The 11,682-nt window shown below is 46.2% G+C and overlaps 1 protein-coding gene across 1 annotated transcript; it reads right to left on the minus strand.

The window, feature by feature from the left end:
- Positions 1 to 257: 257 nt before the first annotated feature.
- TNFAIP8L2 (TNF alpha induced protein 8 like 2) lies at positions 258 to 7,960 on the minus strand. The gene is made up of 2 exons (XM_082475855.1): positions 2,688 to 7,960; positions 258 to 1,037 (listed from the first exon to the last, which is right to left on the minus strand). Exon 2 carries the CDS (start codon positions 1,030 to 1,032, stop codon positions 478 to 480), a length of 555 nt encoding a protein of 184 aa, XP_082331981.1. The 5' UTR covers positions 1,033 to 1,037; positions 2,688 to 7,960; the 3' UTR covers positions 258 to 477.
- Between the last annotated feature and the right edge of the window lie 3,722 nt (positions 7,961 to 11,682).

Here is an 11,682-nt window from a genome sequence, read left to right on the forward strand (position 1 = left end):
TGCCCTAGCCCCTTCTTCCTGCCCTCTGGAGCAGAGTCTCTGGTATCTGTCCAGACTCTGCCTAGAGCTGAAGGTCTAGGATGTCTCTAAAGGCTCCCTGCGCCGCCTGTCCTTAGTGTCCCCAGAGGAGTTAGATGGGCTATGCCCTCTTCCCCTGGTTCTGAGGGGAGGGGGCTTCCCTGTTTGAAAGGTCCCTTGTGGGGAAAATAGAGATCCAAGTTTCGCTTCATCTTTTTCAGGCAGCTTTGTTTCCTGTCTTGGGGCTGGAGTAGGAGAGAGGCCTCAACCCTCAGCATTGCTTCTTCTCCACCAGCAGTTGGGGGTGGGGTGGTCTCAGAGTCACAGGCACTCTTGGGAAAGACTGAAACCTGAGGGTTGAAAAGCATTAGTGCAGATGAGCAGGGTTAGAAAGCCCATTATCTGTTGTTTTCTCAGTCAGCCATTTTGCCAAGAAGGAACATGCTGGGGTCAGGGCTCTCAGAGCTTCCCCTCATCCAGCAGCTTCCTGAGCCCATCACAGATCTTGCCAAGGTGCTGAGTGTAGTCAGGCCCGTAGAGGGCCGTGAGCAGGCCTGGGTCAGAGAAGTGATCGAACACGTGGCGGATGCGGCCATGTGACTTGGGTGTGAGGTGGTGCTCCACCAGCTCCAGCAGCATATCCCGGCACTCGCTCAGCAGGCCGGCCAGCACAGCAGCCTCAAAGGTGAAGTCCACCTCGCCGAAGCTGAGCGCGGTCATGGCGCCCTGCCGCAGCTTCTGGCGAAAGCGGGTAGCCAAGGCCATCTCACTGGGGCTGAAGCAGCCATTGCGGTGCAGCACGGCCACCTTGACAGCCACCTTGATCAGGTCCTTGATAACCCGCTGGGCCTGGGGCCTGCTGTGTGTGTATTCTTTGGACACACGGTAGAGCTCATCTAGCACCTCGCTGCTCGTCTCATCGATGAAGAGATGAGCCACAGACCGACCTGCCATCTTACTCAGTAGCTTCTTCTCTGCTTGCAGCGCCAGACTCTTTGAACTGAAGGACTCCATGATTCCTAGGGAAGGGTTAGATGGGGGGGTATGTGGTCATAGTCACTAGAAGAAAGGCCACAGGCTTCCTTAGAGAGAAATGGCTTTTCCCCTTTCTGTCTCTTTGGTTTCTATCTCATCTTCATCTTTGTTTGTCATCTTTCTCCCCCTGGGCCCCCTCAGTCCTCTGTGCTTTGTTCCCATTTTTTCTCCTTTTGTACTGTAGGAAATCATGATCTCTAAAACCAGAGGAGCAGTAATAGCTTTGGCTAGAGGAATGAGGGCACACCGGATGCTAGCGCACCACAAGTTAAGACCTTAGGGGAAGTAGGCTGTTGCTACTACAGTGGAGAAGATAAAGCTTACCTGGCAGATAGTTCTCACAGCTGCCATTTTTGGACACTGACTGGGTACCGTACATCTATGAGGTGTAGGTATTACTATCCTTGTTTTACAGCTGAGCAAACTGAGGCTTACGTTAAATAATTTACCCAAGGTCAAACACAACTGTTTTTCTGACTCCAAAAGCCCATGTCAGCTAGTGTGCTGTACTGCCTTTAAAGATGTGAGAAATATAGGGGTCCTGGGAGTCCTGATAAAAATAATAATGAACATTTATTGAGAACCTACTATGTGCCAAGTGCTTTATCTCAGTCTTCCCAACCCTTTGTAAGGTAGGTATCCCCAATTTGCAACGAGAAAAATGAAACCAAGAAAAATTAAGCAACTTGGCTAAAGTCACTAGCAAATGATAAAAGTGGGCTTTGAACCATATAATCCAGAGAAGCCTCCCTCCCTTGGAATGCTCTCAATGAGGTTGAAGCACACTGAGGAATCATGAGAAACAAGCACCTCAAGACAGTCCTAGAGGTCTCAGGTCCTCTGCTGGGACTGTGCTGAGGACCTCCTGGGGGCACATCAGCTGCAAGTATCCAGGGCGCTCTCCCCATGGTCTTCGCCTGTGGTGGTTCTGCTTGTTTTGCTTCTTACTTCCCCCTCCCCTGCTCTGCAGGATGTGGCCCTGACCGCAGTGAGGAGCAGCCTTGCCCTCTCCCCCAAACAAAATAGGAGTCTGAAGAAGCAGGGGAGGTGGGTAACTGGGAGGAGGGGTGCTTCTACCCCAGCTGAATTGGTCCAGTGGGAATCTGGAACCTTGCTCTGCTCCCGGCTTTGCCTGGGGCTTTCTGGACCACGCTCTACATCCGGAAGAGGAGATTGCTCCATGTGAGGCTTCCTTCCTCCTTGGCCTTCCTGCTACCCAGCTCTCCACTGCCCCCGTTACCATCTCACGTTTTGTCCACTGTCCTCTCCCCTCTCCGTGTTTCAGTCTCCTGTTTTCTCTTGTCTGAGTCCTGCCCTGTGGTCCTCTGGCCATGCTCTCCTGCTGGCCCTTACGTCTACCTCCATGTCTCCTAAGATCTCCTTGCATCTCTCAGTGGTCTGTCACATACCCTTATCCACCGCCGTCCCTCAGCCCTGCCCCCACCCAAACCAAACCATGTCTTTCTGAGGCTGCCTGGACCCAGGAAGAACTGAGCTGGACCTCCCCACTGGGGGCTCAAGAATTCTATCAAATGAGAGTCTCACGATATGGAAAGCTCAGGCTGACAGAGCTAGGACTCTTCTGCCACCATCACCCCTAAAGCCTACCCTTCTGTCATTGCCCGGTCCCTCACCTGCTGCGCCCTGGGTGCCAGTCTTGCCTTGGATGTTCCGGGAGAGCTGACAGAATGGAGAAGCTCCTAAGTGAGAGGCCCTTTGGCCTGGCCCCACCCCCAAGCCCCGCCTACCTACTCTGTGCTCAACCTCCCGTTCATCACACTGTCACCAAGAAGGTCTATGACCCCGACAGCCTCCTAGAAATAAAAGGTCAAAAGGAATAGCACTCTGTAGGAAATAGTCTTGATTCTTTGAGGTGAGGAAGAGGAATTGTATATCTCCTGCTCCCAAGTTGTCTGCCTCTTTCTATCCTTGCTGCCCAGTTCCTTGAGATCTTGTTCTCCTTATATGTCTGTGGTAATGGGGGAAAATGTTAAGTACAGATTGCTGGGGTGGGGGGGTCCGTGGGGAAAGTTCTGAAGATTGAACTGAACTTAGACTGGAGACACCAGAAGCAAGTTAGAGATCAGGAGGTCGGAGTGTGTCCCTGGAGTCTCCAGGGGTGGGTGGTGCTGTGGGGCGACATTACCACGAGCACACGCTGTCGGTGTCTGGCTGGGTAAGGGGGTCCCCACCCTTAATACTTAAGAGAGGCGAAGGTGCTGGGATCAGGGCTGCCGAACTAGATATGACCAGCAGGTGTCAGCACGTCATTGAACCACTAGAGGCAGCGCTCTCACCGTGCTTTATAGCTGCTAACAGGTTACAAGAATGAAGGTAGTGCTCGCTTCTGCAGCACATATACTAATCGCACCCCAGTCAGAATGGCCATCCTCAAAAAATCTACAAACAATAAATGCTGGAGAGGGTGTGGAGAAAAGGGAACCCTCTTGCACTGTTGGTGGGAATGTAAATTGATACAGCCACTATGGAGAACAGTATGGAGGTTCCTTAAAAAACTAAAAATAGAACTACCATATGACCCAGCAATCCCACTACTGGGCATATACCCAGAGAAAACCATAATTCAAAAAGAGTCATCTACCACAATGTTCATTGCAGCTCTATTTACAATAGCCAGGACATGGAAGCAACCTAAGTGTCCATCGACAGATGAATGGATAAAGAAGATGTGGCACATATATACAATGGAATATTACTCAGCCATAAAAAGAAACAAAATGGAGTTATTTGTAGTGAGGTGGATGGACCTAGAGTCTGTCATACAGAGTGAAGTAAGTCAGAAAGAGAAAAATACCTTATGCTAACACATATATATGGAATCTAAAAAAAAAGAAAAAAGAAAAAAATGGTCATGAAGAACCTAGGGGCAAGACAGGAATAAAGACACAGACCTACTAGAGAATGGACTTGAGGACACGGGGAGGGGGAAGGGTAAGCTGGGACAAAGTGAGAGAGTGGCATGGACATATATACACTACCAAATGTAAAATAGATAGCTAGTGGGAAGCAGCGCATAGCACAGGGAGATTAGCTCAGTGCTTTGTGACCACCTAGAGGGATGGGATAGGGAGGGTGGGAGGGAGAGGCAAGAGGGAGGAGATATGGGAATATATGTATATGTATAGCTGACTCACTTTGTTATAAAGCAGAAACTAACACACCATTGTAAAGCAATTATAGTCCAATAAAGATGTTAAAAAAAAAAAAAAAAAAAATGAAGGTAAGGGACTTCCCTGGTGGCGCAGTGGTTAAGAATCCACCTGCCAATGCAGGGAACATGGGTTTGAGCCCTGGTCCGGGAAGATCCCACATGTCGCGGAGCAACTAAGCCCACGAGCCACAACTATTGAGCCCGCGTTCCACAGCTACTGAAGCCCAAGCGCCTAGAGCCCATGCTCGGCAACAAGAGAAGCCACCGCAATGAACAGTAGCCCCGGCTCGCCACAACTAGAGAAAGCCCATGTGCAGCAATGAAGACCCAATGCAGCCAAAAATAAATAAATGTGTAAAAAGAAGTTTGTTTGTTTTTTTTACAAAGAATCTTACAGGGACTTCCCTGGCAGTCCAGTGGTTAAGACTCCGCGCTTCCAAAAAAAAAAGACCCCGTGCTTCCAACGCAGAGGGTGCAGGTTCAGTTCTGGTCAGGGAACTAAGATCTCACATGCCTGGCTAGCTAAGACCCCACATGCCCATACGGCCAAAAAAAAAAACAGAAATGTGCTTACATTTATCTCCCAGCCTGGTCAGGGAGATAAATGTAAGCACACATAACTGTAATACAAGTCAAATGATGTCATTAGCTATAACAGAAGTTTAAGGAATTATGAGAGTAAAGAGAAATTTAGATTATTTCTGATAGGAGGGCTGAAGAGGTGGACTTAGAAGGATGGATTTAACTACTTACTAGGCAGAGTGTGGAAGAAATGCTTCTGCTTCCCAGATAATGGAGATAAGCATAAGCCATAGAGCAAACAAAGATAATACAGGGCATGTTCAGGAAGTGGTGATTTATTCTGTATGACTGGAGCATAGGTTGTTTGAAAGAGAAGTGAAGAAGGAAAAAGACCAGATCATGAAAGCCTTTAAGGGAGTTGCTCAACACTTCAGACTTTTGCTGTAGACAGTAGGGAGACATTACAGGTTTTTGATCGGGGGAGTGAAATCATTAGCCCAGTGGGACTAGGTTAGAGGCTTCAGCGAAATTTTAGCTGAGGAAAGGGCATGCTTAAAAGGAAGTGATCACTGGTATAGCTTGCTTAAGCACAGTATGAGAACCAGTGAGAGACCTTGAGAGCTGGTGGTTTTATAAGAAGTTCTAACAGAAAGGGAAGAATTGGAACAGTGTCCGGTTGTGAAAAGTTGAAGAGTAAAGATTGAAGTTCAGAAGTGGAGGCAGTCAGCATACCAGTGACTCCAAAACCATTGGTTCTCCTCCTTGGAGACAGTGATTGGGTCTTGGCTCCTTTCTTATTCCCACCTCTCTCAGCCCAGGTTCCAGAGCTGAGGGTCCTTGATACAACTTGGATTGGGAAATGTTAACAACTCCTTTAAGGAGTATGGTGGTAAAGGGATGAAGAGAAATGGAAATGTAGCTTAAGGGGATGGGGAACTGGATTGACAGAGGGACTATTTTTAGTTTGGAGTTTGAGGACATTTGTAGGCTGAAAGGAAGGAGCCAGTGGAAAGGGAGGCTTAGAAAATGCAAAGGAGAGGTAATGTTTATGGAGCAAGGTGTGGGGGCAGATGGAGAAGAATGGACTGCGAGTTCAGGGGAGGGAAGCGAGAGGAAAGAACTGGAGCTGGCATTTGTTGGGTGCACTCTGCTAGATGTTATATAAATCTCTCACTTCATCCTCTGATACTTTTATGAACTAAATGTCACTATCTCCTTTTCGCTGATGAAAAAGACTGAGGCTTAAAGAGGTTAGATAACCTGTTCCCAAATTAGAGAGCTAATAAATGGCAGACTGAGGACTTGTGTGATTTCCAAGCCTATGCTTTTTCTGACAACTACCTCACAAGGTTAGGAGGTAATAACTTCAACCTTATAATGAATGTGGCAGCATTCTATTCCTATACGCTCTATTAATTCACTGATCACACACTCAAGGAACAATAGTAGGTGGCACTACCAAAATCACAGGAAAAGTAAAAGTCCTTTTTAAAAGAAATAGATAATCTAATTGGATAATAAGAAGAGGAATTAACATACAAGAAGATGCAAATACAGTAATACCTTCTGAATCCAGAATTCTGCTACCAGCTCCTTACCTGTTTACCTCTCCAGCTTTGCCTTATACTCTGTTCTAGCTGTGTTGTAATCCTCTCAGCTCCTCCAATATACATCGTGGTTGGCTTCTCTCTCCCTCTCCTTCTCCCTCTTCCTGTACTCTAGACTTTCCCACTTCTTGTGTCTCTGCCTGGAACTTTCTTCCCATGCATACCTCTGCCCTGCCTGGTTAATTCCTACCCATCCTTCAGGTCTCAGCTGGAAAGTCATCTGAAGCCATCATGACTGTGAAGCCATCGTGACTCCCTAAACTACACAGCACCCCTATATTCCATAGTCCTGTAGAACCGCATACCTCCCTTATCATGATAATTACTCTTTATTGTAATTTGTGATTTTATTAACTGCCTCCCTACTAGGCTGTAAACTTCATGAGGGCAGGGGTTATGCTTTAGTGCCTGGCACTACTGTGCTCAATAAATATTTGCTGAAAGAAGAAATTCAAAACACATCCAATAACCAGGAGATAAGAGGGAAATGGTAGGAACATAACAGTCATATGCAATAATGTTCGTTTGTTTCACTCATGTGGAAGTCTTTCTTTTATTTTCTCTTAATCTATACCCATTTCTAGTAATCTTCTCTGAACCCACAGCATATAATTAGCAGCAAGTTAAAAGAGGAAAGAGGAGCTTTTAGAAGCAAGAACACTGATAACAATGAGAATTAACACAAATAACAAGGGAAGAGAAGGAAAACAAAAAAGCTGACAATTGAAAATTGCAGCTTTTTTGGCCATGTGGAGAAGAAGCAAACAGTATTAACTACATATATTCTAGACTTTGGGGTCCTCACTATTTACCTGGACAATTAAGTTTACAGTGCTTCCTCTGAGTAAGCAAAAATCTGGTTAAATGATGTCTTGAATGTGTGAAACACTTTGAGATTTACAAAACATTTCACCTACGTTATCTTACTTCATCTTGTGAGTAAGCAGGCAGGTAAAGTGTCCACTCACAGGTGACAGACTCTGCCTTAGAGATAAAGTGGTTTATCTTACAAGGTCAGTCAGGGTCTTAATGACTCCTGGTTGTGGTCTTTCCACTATATAATCCACAGGAAATTAACAATATCTTTTAAAATAATCCCTATTTGAAACAGTTAACATGAAAATGTTTTGCACTTAATTTGGTAAAATCAAACTATCTGGAAAAATACTCAGAATGGAACATTCCTATGTTTCTGCTCAGCTGAGGTTTTACCATTGTTAGGATCAGTACTCTCATATCAGTTCAGAAAGAGAAAGTTCAGTGTGATCTGAAACAGTTAAGCAAGACTTCAGCCTGACATAGCTGGAGGTAGCTTTCATCTTTGGTGCATTTATTTCTTCCTCTATTTACTATATGCCAGGCATTATGACTTAAGTGCTGGGAATACAAAGATAAAAGACAAGCTTCCTGTCCTTAGACTAAGTGGTAAGTACCTATGAACAATCCAAATGGAAGTATCCAATAAGCAATTATAAAAGTGAGTTTCGAGCTCAGGAGAAAGACTGAGATTGAATATCTATAAAGTTTATGGGGAGCCACATATAAATAGTTACTGTAACTGTTGGTGCAGATTATCTTGACCGGTGAGGGTATGTAGAGCAAGAAGAGGTAGCTAAGGAATGACCTAGGAAACACCAACATTTAAGGAGAGGTCAGAAATGCTGAGAAAGAGAGGCCACATCAATAGAAGTGAAGCCATTCATTCATTTAAAAAATGTATCTATTAAGTCCCTAGTCTTTGTTGAAAGAAAGAAGGACTCAGGAGCCAAAAGAGGAGAGTATTTCAAGGAAGGAAGGGTCAACAGGGCCAAATGCCATAAAGAGGGCCAAAGGATAAAGACTGAAGAGAGCTGCTCATTGAATGTGACAAGGAGGTCATTAGTGGCCTGGATGAGAACAATCTCAATGGAGTGATGGGGGGCCAAAACGAAAATGATTGAGAAGGGATTGAGAAGGGGGAAAAATGGTTACAGCAAGAATAGATGACTCTACAAATTTAGCTGTGAAGGAAAGAGAAAAATTGAGTGTTGATTCAATACAGGCAAGGATTAAGAGAAAGTTTAGAATTTTTTTTTCTTTTCATCATGGGAGATATTTGAGCATGTGTATATGCAGAAGGGAAGATGTCAGTAGAAAAGGAGAGATTAGAAATAAAGGAAGGAGAAAGTATTTGAAGACATGTGGCATAAAGCACCTAAGTAGGAGATACAGAGTCAGATTTGTTCAACCATGTGTTACTAGTTAACAGCTGCAATGTGCCAGGCACTGTGCTAACTGCAAAGGATAACTGCGGTGAGAGAGACAAGACAGCTGGGCCCTGTGTGAATGGAGCTTACAGTAAAGCAGAAAGGTGAACCTTAGACAAGCAGTACAGACGCCCCACCTGCTGGGATGAGAGAGATGTGAGAATGCAGCTAAGTGCATCTCTAGAGGGCAAAATGTTGGTGGGATGCTCACTTTATTATCTCTATTTTTCTCTGAAGATGGATGTGGGTTCTGCTAAGATGAGCAAGGAAGCTGTGAGGAAAGGAACTTGAGAAAGGATTTGACACAGCTACTTGTAGGGGTTGGGAGAGGGTAATTTTCCAAGCTTGGAGATCCTGAATTTATTAAAGGCTCCAATCTGTGGGACTGTGATTTTCTCCAGAAGACCCTGGGGAGTAGGATTTGTCCTTTGAAACAGCTCTAGGACTCTTCCATTTCTTTCCATACCCAATGCCACCATCCTTGTCTCACTGCTTCTCTCCCCTCATCCTTGAACCTTCCTGTTTTCTTACCAGAAGTTCTCCTTATCTTGCTAAGATAAAGCATTTTGACAGTAACACCTTTATTCAATAACTCGAAATGATGTCCTTTTCCTATCAAATTTTTTAACCTACTCACCTTGGTATTCCAGGCCTTCCATAGTTTGTCTCCCTCTTCCCCTGTCCTCTGCTTCTAACTAGTATCTCTCTTACGTATCAGTCACACAGGCCCTTTTGCTATCCATGCTTCAGGCTCCATATTCACCAAGTAAAAGCTTTTGCTGAAACTACATTCTTTGGAAGATTTTCTCCTTTCGTTTGCACCAAGCCAACTCCCACCAAAGTTCTCCCGGCCTCCATGATAAAATGTATCCAACATCTTTCCCTGCAGTTATTATGAAGAGCACTTATTGTCTTTTCTTTCATTTATGAATTATATTCAATGTAGCTTTGGGGGGGGGCTTTTTTTTTTTTGAGACTTGGTATTGTTTTTTTTTTAATTAATTAATTTTATTTATTTACTTTTGGCTGCATTGGGTCTTCATTGGTGCACAAGGGCTTTCTCTAGATGTGGTGAGTGGGGGCTACTCCTCGTTGTGGTGCATTGGCTTCTCATTGCATTGGCTTCTCATTGTGGAGCACAGGCGTGGGCTTCAGTAGTTGTAGCACGAGGTCTCAGTAGTTGTGGCTCACGGACTTAGTTGCTCCGCGGCATGTGTGATCTTCCCAGACCAGGGCTCGAACCGGTGTTCCCTGCATTGGCAGGCGGATTCTTAACCACTGCGCCACCAGGGAAGTCCCTTGGTATTGCTTTTTAATCATTTAGTACATGTAAGTCTTGTTTTAGTTCAAATAGATGGTCATTTTCTTAAAGACTGGGACTACATCTCACAGTGGTTTGTATTTGAAGTAAGTGCTTAATATGTATTGGATTGAATTGAGATTTTAGTTGGGCCCTAAAACTTTAAATGAGTTATACCTTAATCCCCATTCACTAATCTATTCAATAAGCACATATTTTAATACCTAAGCCCTGTGCTAGGAGCTGGGGACATTTCTTTCAATCTCTGAGTGCCTCTATATTTTGAGGTGTCTTTCTCCCAAAAACCTCTTTCCAGCCTTTAAAACAGCCCCGACTGACCACTGAACCTTGGACCCAAGACCCCTCTGCAGTTATCTTTGTGTAAGTATTGTTCCATTGTTTCTGATTCTGTTTCTCTCATTGCTTCACCTTCTATTTCTGTCTCTGTGATTGTGTGTGTATATGTCTATATCTCTTGCTTACTTTGGGGCTTAGCCCAGTCAGTGATGTTACCCACCCTGATCTCAGTCCATTAAAGACTGTCCAGAAGTAGCAAACCCCTGCCCCTCTTTTCCTTCAGTCCAGAGACCGGGCCATGTTTGTGTGTGTGTGTGTGTGGGGGGTGCCTGCTTAGATAAAACTATCCAATAATGTCAATGTCTCCCATGCCACCCACTATCCTAGGAATTTTGAGAACGTCTTTTGTCCCAGTCCCCACACAGGGAAGAATCTTAGCAGGTGGGAGCCAAGCAGTGATGTTTGAAGTAGCCTCATTCTTCCTCCCCACTGACATTCCTGGAATCAAAGGGTCTTTATGGAGGGTGGGGATGGAGAAGGAGCAGTTAGTTCTGCTGTTTGGAGGGATGTCCAGGGCCCTCTGAGGAAAGATGGGACATCACTAATCCTTGTCTGCGGGGCAGTAAGTCTGTGTGGTGTTGGGGCAGCTGGTTACTTTCCCTCTTTCAGGTCTCCGTGTTGCTCTTCTTTCTGTGTGACTCTGAGTCAGTTGGTCCCGATCTCCACATCTCTCTTTTGGTTTCAGCCCCACTCACCTGTCCTCTTCCATCAACCAACATCCTCACTGCTGGCCACCCTGGCTTCCTGGCTCCTTAGTTCCTAGCCAACTGGCCCAACCCCATCTTGCTTTGACAGTAGGGGTGGGAGGGGAGATGATGGGGATAAGGAAAACTTCCTAGCGACATCTTCCTTTCCCTTCCCAGGCCTCAAGTCTTCAAGTGCATGCTAGGCCTCCCTTATCTGGGGCAGGATGAACCAGAGGAGGCACATGGGAAGAAATAAAGGGGTTGATTTAAAAAGAGTAGAGAGGAGGAACAGAGGTTTGGGGGCAGAGTAGGGGAGAGGTGTACCCAGGAGCACGGTAGCCAAAGCCATTGGAGAGGAGAAAGGAGGGAGGGAGGGTCACGCCGGCTCTGACAGCCCAGCCCAGCCGAGGTCCTCGGGTTTCCTGTCTCTCCTCCCAGCTGCTGTTCCTTCCTCTCTTGTTGTGAGATTTCTCCCCAGGGCCTCTCCATGTTAAAGCGTGTGACCCCCTCCTCTGTCCGGGTCTCAGCGACTGTCCGTGGATCTCGCGCCTGGCTTTGGTCTCCAGCTCAACCTCCCGGCCAGGCCTTCTCGGTGGGCGGTGCTCCCGGCGTCCCTCCTCCTCCGAGGGCTATTGGTGGAGAGGTGTCGAGAAGGCGGTGTCTAGCCGGCCTCCGAGAGCCGGATTAGTTGTGCAGACCCCGAGGCGGACCGGAGGCGGGTCCGGCCAGGAGGCGGGCG

The sequence above is a fragment of the Balaenoptera physalus genome (genome assembly GCF_965194825.1).
Source record: "Balaenoptera physalus genome assembly, chromosome: 1".
Lineage (NCBI taxonomy): Eukaryota > Metazoa > Chordata > Mammalia > Artiodactyla > Balaenopteridae > Balaenoptera > Balaenoptera physalus.

What these genes read in the sequence shown, in the direction of transcription:
- TNFAIP8L2 (XM_082475855.1), bottom strand. Translation starts at nt 1,032, where the DNA reads ATGGAGTCCTTCAGTTCAAAGAGTCTGGCGCTGCAAGCAGAGAAGAAG.